Here is an 18909-nt window from a genome sequence, read left to right on the forward strand (position 1 = left end):
TCTGATTGACCTAAGCTAAAAAGAAAAAAAAGCTAGGAACATTTTGGGCCATCATAAGCAAATCTGGTGAGCTTAAGAAAGTGTTTTTGGATCTCATCGACACCTTCATAGTCAGCTTAGCTCAGGGACATTGCTTAACTAGACAGCATTTCAGCTCAAAACATAAGAAGCTGACAATGTAGCCAGCATTTTTGGGCAATATAAGAGTCAATTCAGCCCAAAAGCCAGAGTGGCCTACCAAGACAGCATTTCTGGGCCTCATTGGCATGTCGAAAGTCAGTTCAACTCAAAAACCTCAAGTTGCTTACCCAGGGATAAATGCATTGTAAGTCATCTTAGCGGAGAAATTGTGTCTCAAAACCAAGTGCGATGCCTACCTAGACCTACTTTTTGGGCGTCATCTACATGTTCTGAGTCAGCTTAGTTAAAAAAAACTCACAATCTGCAAAAAAAAAAAAGTGAGTCAAAAATACTCCAAAACCCAATGAGCTGCCTGCCTAGACAGCATAATTCAAATTCACTTCTGTTCAAAAACCTATACACCCATTGAGCTGCTTATATAGACTGCCTTAAGAGCATCACAAACCCACATAGACAGTACTTTTGGGCATTACGGGTCAGCTAACCTCAAACAAGCTCAGCTAAGTCAGAACATGCTTATACATAGTTTAAAATATGCTGTGTAGTGTGTAGGTCACAATAGTTTTTTTTGTTTTTGGTGAGGTTAGTAACTCTAGTTTCTGATTCATACTTGCTTGAGACTAAATTTGATACACATCTGGCCAGATTCACAGAAATACCGCAGCCCAAAACTAATTTTGATTCGTTAACTGAACCTTACTGAGGTTAGGGCACTATTTTTGTATGCATATGTATTGTGAAAAGCGCTATACATATTTAAGATTCATTTAGCATGAATGTCATCACTTTTAATTTTTTGACTTCAAATAGTAAACTACTCTGCCTTAAACCAAGCAGTGTTAGTGTAACTGTAACTCTGTTTGCTACACCAGACACGTTTTGGAGTCATTAAAACTTTTAATTGCATTTAGAATATGAACTGAATCAAAATGTCCCATTTTTGCAAAGAGTCTGATCAGTGACTAATTATGCGTTTAACTAGCAGAATGGAGTTTGTTTCACAATTGACGAATTTTGGAACATCACTACTTTCGAACTGAACTGAATCAACAGTGAACTGACTCGAGCTAAACAATAACTGTTGCCTTTTTAGAGCTGCTTTACAGCAAAATTTGAATGTCTCATTTTATGAAGTTTGCTTTTTTTTCCCACTGTTTATCACTCAGAAGCTGCTTTAAAACAATCTGTTTATAGAAATAAAGGTGGCTTTACAAACTTCAGCAACAATGGAGAACTAGGTATTTATTTTGACAACAGTAAAAAACACATTTATGACAAGAAAAACCTCAGCAGACAAACAAACTCAAGTCATAATCACAAGTGAAGAATCTCACAGTGAAACAGATCAGTTCTCACACAAACATGAATAGTTTACCATGCTCATTAAATCACAGTCACCTATTTGTTTCTCCATCTGACCTCATTTAAAGTCTCCTATAAACCCTCATCCTAGATCATAGGTGTGCAATACATAACACAACCCATCATAACCAACTAGCCAGCGTAGGAGTGAACTCCCATCAGGGAGACGTCGCACGCTGTCCAGACACGTCCGGCTCTTAATCTTCCAGAATCCTCAATACGTAACTGGAGCAAGTTCTGTGAGATCCAGACCTCCTGAGTTCAGTATTAAAGAAAACTCTACACTAGACGGAAGAAACAGACTCGTTTTGAAAGGACTTGCTATCGGTTACTCTTTCCTTTCAGTCCTCTCCTTGTGCGCAAGCTCTCTCCACCTCAACGATGGTTTTCGGGGTGTGTGCAGACAGAATAAGGGGTCCCCCATGGTCTTGAATCACCACGTCGTCCTCGATTCGCACCCCAAGACCCCGGAATCGCTCTGGACATGAGCGGTCGTCCTCGCTGATGTACAGTCCTGGGTTATGGGAGCAAGAGAAGAGAGTTTAGAGCTTCTGTTTTGATGCACAAATTTATAAAAAAAATTTGCACAAGCTCAAATCCTAAGGAGTTGAATGTTACTTTGAACAGTATGCAAAAGTCCAACAGTCATTGATTACAGTGCATTCATATCTACGGTTATCAATATTATCTAGCGGGGTGCTGGATGAATGCCCTCAATTCAATCCTAAATCGACTAGATTGCTCCAATTATGATCAACACATCTTTCTTCACCTCAAATGCACTTGCAGCGTGTTGCAACATTGCATTCAGGTGACTATTTTAGTGGTACTGTACAGCTAGTCTGTATGTTCTGTGTATAACTGAAATAAAAAATTGTTTACTATGAATTTTATTTGTTATATTCAATAATGTTCAAAGTTTGGAATCATTAAGACGAAATGGCTTCTGTTCACAAACGTGCATTTTAACGGATTAAAATACAGTCGAAAACAGTAATATGCAATATTGTTATTACTGTTTAAGAGATTCAGTGTTGCACATTTGTACATTTTTTAGGTTTACGTTTTTCATCTAATACTAATATTTTATTTCAGCTTTATTTAAATTAAAAACAGTTTTAGTACACAACAACAACACTGGAGAGAATGGCTTTCTATTTGTATTTAAAAATTTGGGTTTTATTTATTTGTAATGGCAAAGCCTAATTACAGAAGCCATTATTTGAAAATACTGCTACCTCGACCTTGTTCTTAAGAAATCATTTTAAATATTCAAATTTGCTACTTGAGAAACTTTTCTTATTATCGAAAGCACAGTTAAAAATGATTGTGCTGCTCAATGAACGGTGGAAATGACAATATAGCTGCTGGGATATTGAGTACACTTGCATTACAAATCACTTTCAAGTCCAATTTTGGTTTTAAAAATGGGCAAAAGAAATGCATTTTCTAGAAACTTATCAGACTGTTATTGTTTTGAGGGATGAAGGTTACTCCATGCAAGAAAAAGCCACATCTGACACAGGCAAGTAAAATGTAGAAAAAAGGGTAGAATGGGCAAAAAAAAAAACAAGGATTGAATGGTAAATAATTATAGTGGATGGATGAATGTAGTGATGAATTGATGGATGAACTGAGGTGCTGATCTGATCGTAAAGTCCACGATAAGCACCTTCAAAACAATCACGCCTATAAGAGGTGCAACAGAAACCATGAGATGAAACTTCATACGATTATCTTAATAATCTGACTGCTAGAAAGCATTCATTGATTAACTGAATGTTTGATTTGAAACAGACATGCAACAGGCCCTGTTTACACCTGGTATTAAAGGAACACACTGTATTTTTTGGGACTTTAGCTTATTTCACCGGATCCCCCAGAGTTAGATAAGTCCATACATACCCTTTTCATCTCCGTACGTGCCGTAACTCTGTCTGACGCACCCACCGCTAGCCTAGCTTAGCACAAAGACTGGAGGTAAACGGCTCCAGCTAGCATACTGCTCCCAATAAGTGACTAAATAACGCCAACATTTTCCTATTTACATGTTATGATTTTGTATTATAATTTGTCTGAAATTATGTCAGTGTCCAGCACTTTGGCTAACTTCGGTTGTTTTAAATGTGCTTTACAAATAAAATTGTATTGTATTGTATAGTCACAGCGTGTACAAATAACAAGGTCACATGAGACACAGCCATCTTCTAACCCTATACATACTGGGAACTATATTCTCAGAAGGCGAAGCACTGCTGCTTCTGCGGAGTGATTTGCTCGCAGCACCTGAGAAGCCCTGTGGTGAGGAGCAGAGAGTTCGATCAGAGTTGGAGTCATGTGGTTTTGTTGACGGAAGTAACAACGGTGCTTTTCAGGTGTTGCGCTAATCACTCCGCCCAAGTAGCAGTGCTTCACCTTCTGAAAATATAGTTCCCAGTATGTATACGGTTAGAAGATGGCTGTGTCTCATGTGACCTTGTTATTTGTACAAGCTGTGACTATACAAATCACAACATATAAATAGGAAAATGTTGGTGTTATTTTGTCACTTATTGGGAGCAGTATGCTAGCTGGAGCCATTTACCTCCAGTATTTGTGCTAAGCTAGGCTAGCGGTGGGTGCGTCAGACAGAGTTATGGCACGCACGGAGATGAGAAGGGTATGTATGGACTTATCTAACTCTGGGGGATCCGGTGAATAAGCTAAAGTCCCAAAAAGTCGGCGTGTTCCTTTAAAGAGATAGTTCGGCCCAAAATTATATTAAACCCATGATTTACTCACCCTCAAGCCGTTCGAGATGCATAGGTCAATCATTTTTCAGACAAACACATTTTCAGTTATTTTAGAAAATGTCTTAGATCTTTCAGTGGTTATAATGTCAAGTTATGGGGTCCACCCATAGGGTCTACCTCCTTCAAGTCCCAAAAATGTGCATGCATCCTTCACAAAAGTGATCCATCCGGCTCCAGGGGGATAAACGAAGGCCTTCTGAGGGTAATCCGTGCGGTTTTGTCGTAAAAATATACATATTTAAAACTTTATACATGAAAATAACTGGCTTCCGGCAACGGTCGACGCGCGTTCAAGGGAGATGGATGCCAGCGTATGACGTAGGACGTAGCGTAGGAACCGTCGTACGTAGCATACATCCTACGTCATACGCTGGCATCCATCTCCCTTGAACGCGCGTCGACCGTTGCCGGAAGCCAGTTATTTTCATGTATAAAGTTTTAAATATGTATATTTTTACGACAAAACCGCACGCATTACCCTCAGAAGGCCTTTGTTTATCCCCCTGGAGCCGGATGGATTACTTTTGTGAAGGATGCATGCACATTTTTGGGACTTGAAGGAGGTGGAACCCATAATTTGACATTATAACCACTGAAAGATCTAAGACATTTTCTAAAATAACTGAAAATGGGTTCGTCTGAAAAATGATTGACATATGCATCTCGAACGGCTTGAGGGTGAGTAAATCATGGGTTTAATATCATTTTTGGCCGAACTATCCCTTTAAGATGCGTTACGGATCACAAGTGGACGAGGGAGACACATTCCCGTTTACATCTTGTGTTTTAATCCATCTTTTTTGTCCACTTTCAAGCACTTCTGTCCTGATTTCTTCGAGGGGGAGGGTCTATGGGCGGCTAAATGAATAGGCTTTTTCAGATCTTTCGATCTAATGGACAAAATAAACTCGCGCAATTTACATTTGACCAGACACGACGGAAAAAAAAACACGGAGAGCAGCAGCTTTCGTTTCCGGTCTGAAAGCCTCAAGACCAAATGTTAGAAATCAGGAATGGTGAGAGAACATTGTGCTTGGTACGTTCTTCATCTTCAAACCAAATTTGGGTCTCCAGCCAACAAAGTTTAAATCCCGTCTTGCTAGTGCACTTCCTATAACGTTTACGCATTAGGTCAGTAGGCAGAGAGTAGGCGTCTTTTGTGACTGTTCGAACACATTCGACTACATGAGCGTCGACACTACGAAAGCAATCCGGTCGAATGCGATGCGTTTTGGACTACCTCTGGAAGTGGTACAAGCTCAAAACATTTTAGACCCCGTTTACACCTGTATTTAGCGTCGTGCACTTGTGATCCGATCGACCAAAACACATCTTAATACCAGGTGTAAACAGGGCCTATAATAGACCCTTTGTGTGTTTTCAAACAGCGATGAAGTGTTTTGTGGGTGGAGTCTATCTGGTCACAGAAAATGACAGTTTAACAGTAGCAGTCTATGGAAGCCACGGAATAAAATAATAAAAGGTTCATTTCGAGTGTACAGTATATCTCACAATTCTGGCTTTTTGTCCTCGCAATTCCGAGATTTTATCTCACAATTCTGAGATTTAAACTGCCTTCTACCTTTTTCACTCAGAATTTCGCATTTATACCAATTCTGACTTTTTCTCTCATAATTGTGATATAAACTAGCAATTGCAAGAAAAAAGTCAGAATTGTGAGATCAAAATGTTATATTTTTTATGTTTAAATTATATCTATGTAAAATGTTATAGGTTTAAATATTATTTCAAAACTGTAGGGCAAATATATTATGTCCCCTATGAACTGCATATGTGAATATTATGTAGATCTATGGTTTACATCAAATTCGTGCTTTAATAGTAGGGTAATCGTCCCAGGTTTCATCAGTCCAGTCTGTCCGTTTAATGACTTGCAACCATAAACGTCTGCGTTTCGCTTTAAAGGTCGTCTTCGACGGCGGTATGCCGTAAAAATGAAGACCATATTTTTTGCATTCCGATTCTGACATCCAAAGTCACAACAAGATATTTTTTCTCTTATTATGTGGATATCGCCTGTTTTCCTCCACTTGGTACCACTGTTTTTCTGCCAACACAATGCGTGTGCAGCTGCAGTGACATAACGTTTTTAATTTTTGAATGAAAGTGATCTCTACCTGGCTCTATTGTGATCACCATGCCCGGCTGCAACGGTTGTGAACGGGACAGCTCAGGGGTGTCATGAACGTCCATGCCCAGGTAATGACCCACGTGATGGGGGCAAAACTGCCGAGCAGCCTGGAAGGGGGAACAGAAAAACAACTGAGTGCATGTAATGTGATCAATCGGAAAAACCCTGAACTGGAAAAGTGATTGAAACTGAAATAAGTGCACAACTACATCCTCACAGTCGCAATGGGCTAAACTGACCAACATGTCGGTTTGTTGGCCTTATAAACTCGCTGCGTTAAAGTGAAAGGTTGCTTTTATAGCAGTATGGTGCTTTACAGACACTATAAGTGGTGCAGATCTTGGGTGTTTAAATTGGGCAGGAAGACTTATAGTCATTTCCTGAATAAAGAGCTTTAGGGAAGTTCAGTTAAATAAATAAAGAAGGCTTTGAATTCCTGGTGTTTCAGCGCTGTGAACCAGAATCTCAGGTCGGTGTAAGAGGCCTGTGGTACATTTTGCAGTATATATTCATACATATTCACAACCGATTATAAGACAAGCGTGAATCAAATCGCATGAGGTCAACACATGCACACTAGAATCTTTGTCCAATGTCTGTGCTATTTTCTCTCAAAAAATTATGACTGATAAAAATGTCTTTGTACTTGTTTAAAATTGAGTTGCGAGTTTCTCTTGATCCTTTCACATACGCACTTAATGCGTGTCTATTGTTGTTGCCATATCCAGTAGTTTATTTGTTGTTGTTCTTCCAGTGTTTCAAACTTGTGGACAAACTAATTAGTGGCAAAACATTCAAAACGAGCACTTGAAAGCTTGAGCATACAGAGAAACTCTGGCTATGCATGTAAAGTACATATATACTGTGCTGATGATGAAATTCATATCATGGACACATACGCAGACTCAATGCAGATATTCAACAAATAAACAGGCTAAATATTAATTATCTTTTTTTTTTTTGCATACATTTTCTTAAAATGTATAGTTGAAAGTAAGCGAATTTGTTCAAAAAGAACTGCTTTAATGACTGTAAAATGGCTTTAGTGCATTAAAAAAATTATTTAAATACACAAAATCTTGGAAGTTTTAGCATGTTGACTTGTAGTAATACCTTCCACAACAAAAAAACTCTTATCTTAAGCACCGCCAGTGAAAATAACGTTTGGGGTTAGTAAGACTTTTTAATGTTTTTAAAAGAAAGAAGTCTTTCATGCTCACCAAAGCTGCATTTAATTTAAATGTTGTAATACAGTAAAGTTGTGAAATATTATTACAAATTAAAATAACTGTTTTCTATTTAAATATATTTTAAAATGTAATTTATTCCTGTGATTTAAAAACTGAATTTTCAGCATCAGTACTCCAGTCTTCAGTGTCCCATGATCCTTCAGAAATCATTCTAATAAATATGCTGATTTGCTGCTTTATTATTATTATTATCAGTGTTGAACACAGTTTTGCTGATTCATATTTGTGTGGAAACCATCATACATTTTTTAAAGATTCCTTTATCTGAAATAGAGACCTTTTTTAAGACAATAAATATCTTTTTTTTATTTTCATTTTCTTTTGATCAATTGATTACTTTATTAAAAATAATTTAAATAAAAAACTAAAAACAAAAACAGCCTTTGTTCAGTAAAAAAGCGCCTCATGCCCCCAAGTTGTTGCTCAGGTAGTCCTGCTTTCTTTTTAATCATAATTTAATGTGTGATTTTTACTAATATTTGATTTGAAATGGTATTTCCTGATATTTGATTTGAGCATATATTGTATATATATATATTGATATACGTATATATTGATTATTTTAAAAAATGTGGGTGAACTTTCCCTTCAAACAGCCTGCTTTTTAAAACAAATCAGGGTACCTTCAGTGTGTCTGTATCACTGGTGCTTTGTGGGACGATCCCGAGCTCTCTGAGCTGCCGGGCCAACAGCGCGAGCATGCTGGAGTATATATAGTCCAGACTGACGCCAGGATTGCACTGAGACAGACAGGCCAACTGCACCTCCAGCACGGCCTCATACAACTCTCTCTGAGCAGGACTGAACCTGGAGACGGCACACGGAGCAAGGTCTGGAGCACTGATTGATTACTTGCTAACAGCATGAAATTAAAGCTACGTTACGTCTGAGACAATGAGAGTTCTGTTGAAAACAGACTTACTTTCCATTCACCGGCCAAGTGCGTGTGATGTCGCTCACATAACCGAAATATTCACAGCCCCCATCCAACAAGACCATTTCTCCATCCTGAGAAAGAAAGTTAGTTCAATATTGTGATAATATTTTGTTGTGTATTTCATACATTTGCCTTGTGAAAACCAAACATGCACGCAAAGCTTACATACATATGCTGTTTAAGAACAAGAGAAACTTCAAGTTTCATCCTTGTTTATCTTATGAATCTGTTCTAGACTCTGCCTCTTAGAAAAGGCCCCAGTATTGATTATAAGTGTGTTTGGTACTTCACCTTCACTATTTGGTTGTTGTTGATGTAATGAAGTGTGTTGGCTCGGTTTCCACCAGCAACCACAGGAGGATATGCCAGGAAGTTTGCGCCATGAGCACGGCATTCGAAATCAAACTAGACGGAAATCCAAAAAGAAATGTACAGTCCATCACACTTTTCATTGTGGATGAAAGAAGGCAGAGATGATAGTCAGCATGTGGGCTGGACACAGAGTGCACTAAAATATGACTCTCCAAGAGCTTGCTGACGTTATTTGTGTTTCTGTGGTACATTTTCAGTTCTCAGGCGCTCCATTACGTCAAAGGCCAAACAACGGCAACTTTACAAAGTAATTCTACCCCCAAAACTTCAGAGCTACAAAAACTTCTGAAAGGCTTAAAAAATAAATAACAGGCACTTTCTGCAACACAAATACATATCTATCTATAAATTACAGAAACGTCTGTCTGTCTGTGTGTGTGTATGTCTGTTAACCACATATCTCTCGAACCGTTAGTCCGATGGATTTCAAACTTGACAGGTGTCTCGCTACGGTCACGAGTAAGTGCAGCGCCAAGTTTGACGTTGTTTGGATGAGAAATGCTAAAGATATTGTTAAATATATCATTTTTTAAAGGTTGTGGTTTACATAGTAAGATACACATAGTATCTTTAGGTTATAATATCATATAAAATTCAAATCCAGATTTGGATTTTCAAAGATCTATTATAAAAACGGATTATTTTCCCCCAAAAATGCAATAAATTCATGACACTTTTTTTTCAAAATGCTATCATATTGAAACTGTTGAAATCAGCCATCACTAAGAAATATCTCCTGAACTTTTTTGTCGGCGATCAGCTCACAAAAACTGATTTTGCACGGGCACTTTGCACTGCTCCCTGAATCGACGCGTTTATTCATTTGTGGATGTTAACAGAATCTGTAAGTCAGCTATGCTGTTTACTTCTGAATATTATATTTCATTCTGGTGCGCTTAAAGTTATCGCTACTGTGTAACGATAGCCTATGCTATTCACCAACTAAACATATCCTATTCAATGTGTTCACAGTCTCTTTCACGGGCATCATTTGTAGTAGCCTATTCACAAGCTTCCTCAAGCATAGCGTTTTCTCGGAGTTCACTGTGTGCTTTCTACCATGCACAAATATGTGTGTAATTGTAACAATGAGCACTCAAACACACCAAACCAACAATTACTAAAAACACACTCAAAAACTGATTTTGCACGGGCATTTTGCACTAGCACTTAGAAGGTTGTGGTATTCATAAACACTCAGTCAGCTACACTGTTTACTTCTGAATATTATAGTTTATTCACAGCCATCATTTGTAGTAACCTAGCCTGCTCCCTGAATTCAATGCGTTCACAGTCTCTTTCACGGGTACCAAACCAACAATTACTAAAAACACACACAAAAACTGATTTTGCACGGGCATTTTGCACTAGTATATATAGAACTGTGCAAAAGTCTTTGGCATGTTAGTAGAATTTTCTTTTTTTTACGTCAGTTATTTATATATTTTGCTGTAGTGTGTCAGTAGGAAATATCAGTTTGCATTTCCAAACATTCATCTTGCCTTTAATTGTAATAATCCAGTGAGACGTTTGCATGCTCAAGGAGTCTGACAACAGCCGATATAATCTGATCTCACCATCATCGAGTCCATGAAGTTTACATGAAGAAACAGAAAAATCTGAGACAGACTAAATCCAGAAGAACTGTGGCAACGTCTCCAAAACACTCCCTGAAAAACGATGTGCAACTGGACAAAAGCTGTTTTAAACACAAAGAGTGGTCACACCAAATATTGATTTTATTTAGTTTATAGAAGTTAATTGATCAATCAAATCTATTTATGACATTATTTTTGAAAGCTTCCTCACTTTAGAGTGCCTAAAACTTCTCCCAGTACTGTATCTCTGCATGTCAGTTTCTTCAAGCGTCTTCGAGACGTTGCCACACTTCTGGATTTAGATTCTCAGATTTTTCTGTTTCTTCATGTAATCCTAGACAGACTTGATGATGGTGAGATCAGATCATACCAGCTGTTGTCAGACTCCTTGTGCATAAAAATCTCACTGGATTATTACAATTAATGGCAAAATGAATGTTTGGAAATGTAAACTTGTATTTGCATCTGACACACTACAGCAAAAGACATAAACAACTGGCTTAAAGCCATTTTTTGGGGTGAAAATACTAATGTGCCTAAGACTTTCGCACAGTACTGTATATATATATATATATGTTTTGAGCTTGTCCACTTTTGACCACTTCCAGAGGTAGAAGAAAATGCATTCGACCAGATTACTTTCGTAGTGTAAACGCTCATGTGGTCGAATGGGTTCGATCACTGTTCACATTCTAAATAGGTTGAGTTGTCCACATACATGTATTATGAAAGCAAGTAAAATTCCCATCAGTCTCATTTCCACCAGTTTAATGGTTTTCTTTGGTGGACATGACATTTTGGGAATAAAATGACCCAACTCTTTTGTCTTGCTACAGCTCATTTAATAACTAGCATCTTATGCATCCTAAATAAACACAATTATGTTTTCTCTTTTTGCATAGTTTGACAAAATATTAATTTATTATTAACAATTGTAAAAAAAAAAAAAAATTCTTTAAATTATTTGGTTTATGTCCCATAGTTCATCTATTCTAAAGTACGGTATTCTCTTTACTCACACTGCTTTCCTTGTAACAACTTCTGAAAAAAGAAAAATCAACATGCACCAATGCTAAAATTTTCTATATATCCTAATCATTTGTTAACAACATGTATTCTTTATTTCAATGAGCTCATTATTTCTGCCTTAAATGAATAAATTGTTTAAATTAATACATTGTTAAATAACTGCGTGATTTGTATATGTACATTTCTGAAATGCATAACTAAGACACAGTCACCTCTGATAACAGATCACTCTAAATTGTAATGTAGACATGTTTAGCTGTAAAGCTGCTTTGAAATTATATTTATTGTGAAAAGCGCTATACAAATAAATGTGAATTTAATTTAATTGAAAATTGTTCAGTGTTGTAGAAATTATGGGTGATGATAATGGAGTAAAAATTTATACTAATTACTATTATTATTAAATAAATGTGTGGTCAGTAAGATGTTTTTTATGAATACTTTTATTCAGTAATGATGCATTAAACTGAGCAAAAATGAGAGAAACAATTCTTCAAATAAATGCTGTTTTTGAACTTTCTTTCATCAAAGAACGAAAACTGAAAAAGCATCATAGTTTGCAACATTGATAATAATAAGAAATGTTTCTTGATCAGAAAATCATATTATAATGATTTCTGAAGGATCACTTGACACTGAAGACTGGAGTAATGATGCTGAAAATACAGCTTTACCATCACAGGAATAAATTACATTTTAAAATATATTACAATAGAAAACAGATTTTTGTAATTGTAATAATATTTCACAATATTACTATTTTTACAGTATTTTTCATCAATTAAATGACGTTAGTCTCCCAAAAGAAAGAATTGACTCTGAAACCGCCTTTACGAGTCGTTTTTGTATTTGAATCAAACTGCTTTACGGTTATACGTCATTAAACAATACATTTGCGGCTATGATGTACGTTGTCCGCCCGCGAACAGCTTGACCAGCCCACAAACACGTCTCAAATCTCGCAGTTCAACACGGCATTCTCTAAATGCTTGCTCTCGAAAGACGGGTCAGTACCCAGTTTATTTGGACCCAGCTTGCTCATCAGAATCACAACCTGTACGTATGAATAATTACTGACGTATATATTTTCTACCGGGTGTTCAAAATACGTAGTTTTGTGTTTTATATTGTATATGTTTCCAGTTAACTCACATTATTACTGTCTTACTAAAATACTACTGCAAATCCGCTGTGTGCCACTATTACCTAAAACTGTGTCTATTAATGCAGATTGTCTGTCGGATGAAGGATGAAGGAAGATTTGTTTTGCAAACTTTAAAGGGGTCATGAAATGAGAAATCAAATTTTCCTTGAGGTTTTGACATATAAGAGGTCATCATATTATAAGAATATCCTGAAAGTTTCAGAACTGAAAACATCCTTGTTAGTCCAAAACCAGCTTTTATTGTTACCAGGCCCAGCGAACGACTCGTCCTGGAATGTGCCTCTTTATGACGTAATAAAGTAGTGAAAGACCGCCTCTGCAGAAGAAAATCAACTTTGGCCCCGCCCACTGGCGTTAGTGAGATGAGGAAGAGAGAAGAGCACAGGGTCACTCACTGGACGAAAAATAACATTACCTTCAAGGATCCTAATGCTGGGAATGTGGTTATTTATGTTCAACAATGTGAATGTCTCAGTTGAACATTATTTATTCATATAATGCCACAACATGCAAGTAACCCTGTTCATTTTAATGCCTGATCTGTGATCAGTGATTTCTGATGTAATGATTCATGAAGCTTTCATGTTCTGTGACTAAACGGTCAACTTCACATTGTTAGGTAGGGTGTAAATAAGTAGGGTGTAAATAATCTGTTATTTAAACTGATTGAATTATACATAGAAAGTGATCAAGAACACTCCGTTTACAATTTGTAGCTGTCAATCAAACAGCGTGCACTAGAGCTGTCAATCAAACAGCGCATGTTTATCACTGACTGAGTTCTGGACTCGCGCCATTAAACTCCCGTAATAATCAACTAATCTCTTAATTATATTGTGTTTGCTCTGTTAGTTATGATGAAAGAATTCGTAAGTGTGCAGAAATTGAGTTGCAATGAAGATCGCTGCTTACATGTCTGTGATCGGCTATGATCACTGCAACCTTTCATGCCACGATCTTAATATAATGCCATAGATCTAATTGTAATTCACTTTTCACGAGTAGTTAAGATTGAGAGCAGTAATAGTAAAAACGTGGTAAACATTTTCGAGAGAGTTCCACATGTAATACTAGCTATTTCATATGCAAAGCTGTCAGCCAATCACAGCAGCGGTCTCAAAGTCTCAAGTCTCAAAGCAGACACGCCCCTTCAAACAGGACGTTCAAATCAGAGGGCTAAAATCAGGCTAGGAAAATGCCTTTTATTTCAAAATTATTTTCTTTTTAAGTAAAAATCATTCTAACATTATAAAACAATAAAACAATGCAGTTCATGACCCCTTTAATGTTACATCACTCATTCACATTAGAGCTCAGATAACATATGCACCGTTATTGATACAATTAATACAGTTCCCGCACGTGCACCGCGATAAATTAGAAATACACACTCATATGGGTTTGTTGATTGACTTACTGTACACTTGTCAATGCAAAGAATATCAGTAACCAGACAGTTTCTGGTCTCATTGACTTCCATAGTAGGAAAAAAATATACTATGGAAGTCAATGAGACCAGAAACTGTCTGGTTACTGATATTCTTCTAAATATCTTCCTTTCTGTTCAGCAGAAGAAAGAAATTCATAAACGTTTGAAACAACATGAGGGTGAGTATATGATGACAGAATTTTCATTTTAAAGTGGAGTATCCCTTTAACGTCTGTACCTCAAAACTGAGTAAAGTTTCACTGAGAAACGTTCTGCTCAAATCGTCCTTGCGATGGAGGTTTGGGTTGAATAACTAGTAATTCAAATGTTTCATCATCGGACTCGCACTCGGATTGATATGGTAAAATCAGCGTTGTCGTTACTGTCTTTACAGTGTACAATCGCTGAGGACTGAGGAAGCCTCCTGTTATGGTAATGAGCGTTTAGCTTCCGACACGCGCTGTAAGCGGCAGACCAATCACAACAGACTGGGCCACCTGGCCAATCAGAGCAGAGTAGCTCACAGAAAGGAGGGATTTAAAGAGACTGATTCATCCATTGAGTTGTTTTAGAAACACTGAACAATCTGGTGATGTGCAATTTATATTATGAGAAAATTAAAATGTTTTTTTTTACTTTTGATGCATGTAAACCTGTTGTAGGAGACCTCCAAAACAAAATTAATAAACTTTAAAATATACATTTAAAAAAAAATCAAAAAAATCTAAACCTGGGACTAAGCCTGTCACGATTACTGATTAATCATCTGATCATGGTTATTCAATCTAATCACAATTATTTGAGATAACCGCAATAATTGTGCAGTTTAAATTTCAATCACGTTTTTCCAAAGAATATAAAAAAAACACCGTTGTAAAGAATATAAAGATAGCCAAAGGTCTTATTTTATACGAAATGAAGATTTGTGGGTTTAATTAGACTGCATTATATTATATTATATTATATTATATTATATTATATTATATTATTTACACACACACACACACACACACACAAGTAAAAACAAAAAGTGTATTAGTCGACAAGTGACATGAACAAAACAGAATTAAATTGTTAAACACAATTATTTGTATGACAATTAACCGTCAACACAAAATTCATGATCGTGACAGGCCGACCTGGAGCAGACAAATGCCAGAAGTTGATGAAACACTCATATAACAGTGTACAGGTTGCAAAACACAGAACCTTTTTACCAAATTGACTGTTTGTGTGTGTATTCATGCATTTAGTCCCTCGGCTCACCTTTGCATAGAGAACGGCCTCATCAATGTCTCCTCTTGACATGGCCATCGTCTTCTTAAATGCCTGAAGGAAAACGCATGGCTGATTATAGCACATGTTTGGCCTCCTCAGGCAACTTATACTTTCACCAAGTCCCTAATAACTGAAATGATCAATCTTTACATGAACAACTTATTTTTCTTATTAATTTGCCACACCATACCGTACAGTTATTAGGGATTTATTACTTGGGCAGTGATCCGTCCTGCCTCCTTCATCAGAGCGACCTCTGCTGGGCTCTTAATGGCTCTGAGGGAATGAGTGAGGGGTCGGAGAGACTTCGTCAGCTGTCCTCCTTCCAATAGGGGGAGCACATGAGTTTGGTGTAACCGTGGATGACAAGGCTGAGAGCTGTCGTACCATATAGTTCCTCCTAGTAGAAGGAGAAAAGAGTAAGATACTGATGCAAATGCAGACCTTGAATCCATGTAAATGTAGCCCTGTTTTTCTTTTACCTTTTATGCTTTTTAGCACTACGCCCAGTTCCTCTGTGCTGTGCACCCGATCTAGACCTGTTAAAGCAGCTGCTCCGTCTTTCCCAGAGCGAGGCCCGTCCCAAAGCTCTCGCCCCGGGTCTCGTCGTGGAACGAACAACACGGTCTGGTCCGGCTTACCCGATCCGTACATCACCAGTGCGCTGTCAGGCTCCATAATTCCTGTCAGGTACAGGAAGTCCTGGTTCTGGTGGAACGGGTAAGGGATGTCATTGGTCATGTAGCGAATGGGATGCGATAGGACGATGACAATGTGGGAGGAGTTTGAAGAGGCTCCAGAACCTGTTAGTCGTTCTGCCTGCATCTCGATCAGAGACGCCAAGCGCTGCCGACGGAACTCAAACTCCGTCTGGGTGAGACCTGGCGTCACCTCACCTGTGAGAGGAACATTTGCAGGGTCATTAAGCAACCCATTTTACTTCTATAATGATGATGATAATAATAAATGTTTTTTCAGCATCATATTAGGCTGATTTCTGAAGGATCATGTGACACTGAAGACTGGAGTGATGATGCTGAAAATTCAATTCATTAATATATATTTGGACAGAAAACAGTTATTTTAAACTGCAATAACATTTCTCAATATTACTGTACTTGTGATCAAATGAGGTCAAGTGATTTCTTTCAAAAGTATTAAAAAAATCTTACAGACCCTCAACTTTTTAACAGTTGTGTATTTCTAAGTGAAACAGAATATTCACCGACAAAAAAATTTTTTTTGATGGGAATTGTATTTTATTCATTGGGAATTAATTGGAAAGTGAAAATAGGCATTACATATCATTATATTAATGTTAATCTACATTAAATTACAAGATTTGTAAAGGCTGTATTACTTACAACAATACAAAAAAGGCTAAAAACAACCTATAAACAAGGGCTAAATAGCTATTTGACTCCATAAATCGATTCCCTGCGTGGCCTAATGGACATCAGCCAAAAATGTCAGAGATTATAAAGACATTTTTTCTTCTTCTTTGGAATAATGTGTAAAGATAATCATTCATGATGAGACCAGGAGGAACAAACATTAAGAAAGTTGTAAGGGTCAGATTTATATTGAATTCAAATGAAAAGGAGCGCGATCTTGGTTTCTCTCACCGTGTTTGATGAGGTGAGGGTGTGTGTACGGGCTTGGCTGTCCCAGGTATCTCTGAGGAACTTTCTTGGTTTTCCATCCCCCTGTTTTCACAGACACATTCCTGCATGAACACCACACAGACCCTGTACAACAAAACAACAAAAAATCTGTACATTTTTTGTTTTTGAAAGAAGTCTCTTGAATAGATTTGATAGTGAAGGGATTTCCCTATATGACAGCTGATGTGTTAAAAAAAAGTTAAAAAGAGAAATGTATGACCTTCAAAGGAACATCAACATCAGTCAAAAAAGGAAAGTTGTTTCAGAGCAGAGGTCAAGCAAGTTACTATACTTTTATGAAAGGATTTATATTGTTTACAATTATTCCAGTTAACATTAAGACAATAAACCGGGTCAACTTTGATATAACATTGACTTTGAAACACACACACACACACAAAACACATTTATCTTTAACTGCTAATGAAAGATCTGGTGTTAAAGTGCACTACACTTTATAAAGATTCAATTGCCTCATATAAACGATGAGGTCAGGGTGGTGATTTCCAATGTAATTTATTTTTTTGTGCCAATTCATAAACATATTAATTTGGGTTTTAGATGTGGAGAAAGAAAACAGAAAAGACTTCTGCACAATGAATGACTTGACTTCACCACCCAGCTAAGAGTTAAAACAACACATTGCAATGAATGACAGATCTGCAGTCGAGTGTGTAAGTGTAATGCTTTACCTGGACTCCAGAGAGAGCGAGTAAGACACTGGACGGCGACTCTCAGAGTCCCGCTGCTGGAATACAGCATTGTATACAGATTCCTTCTCAGCTCAACTGATCAGCCAACTTTCACCATGAGGCAGAACACGTTCGCACAACTGTGTGTATTAAAAATACATGTACAGAAAATATGTGAGATTTTTAACCTAATGGTAACATACTGAAGGAACAGTGCACATGCAAGCTTAGCTCCTTTTTACTTTTACTCATACACATGTAAGCATTATCGCGTGGAAGGTGACAGTGTCACTGACTGTGCCATCATGTAAGACTCAGTCTGAGCTCCTATTGGTGGTTTGGGAGCGGCTCCAGCGCTCTGATTGGACAACTCTGTTATGACAGTTAAAACCTGCGACTCTGAATGAAAGCGGACCCTTCTAGTTTCTGTATATTTTTTATAGTATTCTAGTTAATTGTGTTATATTAGGAAACAGACATTTGTACATGGTTACAAATGTCACATTTTTATTCTTTATTTTGTTGTACGTTTATTGTTGATTTGTTGTAATTTAGTTTTAGAATAAAAAACAACATATTTTACCCTTCCCAAATATAGATTAATGGAAAACAAACAATATATATTTTAAATGGAAATTCTTAATTAATATTAATATTTATGGGGTGTATTTTTTCAGAAAAATACATAATTTTAGATGTGAAGACAAACATATCTGAGAAATATTTCTTTATTTTCTTTATTAACCAACAAACAACATTATACAACTATAAAAGTAACAACAAAGAGAAAGAAGAAAAAACATTAAACAGCTAAATAAAAGGGTGTTGATGGGATTTTATTCAAAAATTCTCTAATAGTGTCAATTACTGTCTGGTTTCACTCAGTAGAACAAAGAAGTTGGATTTACGATTAGAAAATGTATATAAAGTTTAGTCAAATATATTATATAAATAACTAAAACTTTTATTATTTTAATAGTTATGCTAATAATAATATATAATTATAATAATTATTAATATGATTATTATTAAATCTTGAACAAGTTTC

At 36.8% G+C, this 18909-nt stretch overlaps 1 protein-coding gene across 1 annotated transcript; it reads right to left on the bottom strand.

Annotated features, from left to right (window-relative positions):
* Nucleotides 1–1363: 1363 nt before the first annotated feature.
* xpnpep3 (X-prolyl aminopeptidase 3, mitochondrial) lies at nt 1364–18183 on the bottom strand. The gene is made up of 10 exons (XM_082165981.1): nt 17862–18183; nt 17131–17253; nt 15988–16401; nt 15721–15905; nt 15494–15556; nt 8926–9039; nt 8620–8705; nt 8321–8504; nt 6434–6554; nt 1364–2017 (listed from the first exon to the last, which is right to left on the bottom strand). The coding sequence occupies exons 1-10, from the start codon at nt 17929–17931 to the stop codon at nt 1845–1847; spliced, it is 1533 nt and encodes a 510-aa protein (XP_082022107.1). The 5' UTR covers nt 17932–18183; the 3' UTR covers nt 1364–1844.
* Nucleotides 18184–18909: the final 726 nt, after the last annotated feature.

The sequence above is a fragment of the Leuciscus leuciscus genome (genome assembly GCF_965113295.1).
Source record: "Leuciscus leuciscus genome assembly, chromosome: 1".
Taxonomy (NCBI): domain Eukaryota; kingdom Metazoa; phylum Chordata; class Actinopteri; order Cypriniformes; family Leuciscidae; genus Leuciscus; species Leuciscus leuciscus.

What these genes read in the sequence shown, in the direction of transcription:
- xpnpep3 (XM_082165981.1), bottom strand. Translation starts at nt 17,931, where the DNA reads ATGCTGTATTCCAGCAGCGGGACTCTGAGAGTCGCCGTCCAGTGTCTT. An exon ending in ACAACAACCAAATAGTGAAG is followed by an intron (nt 8,706 to 8,925) that starts GTGAAGTACCAA and finishes TTTCTTTCTCAG; the next exon opens with GATGGAGAAATGGTCTTGTT. An exon ending in GTGATACAGACACACTGAAG is followed by an intron (nt 6,555 to 8,320) that starts GTACCCTGATTT and finishes TCCCCCTTCCAG; the next exon opens with GCTGCTCGGCAGTTTTGCCC.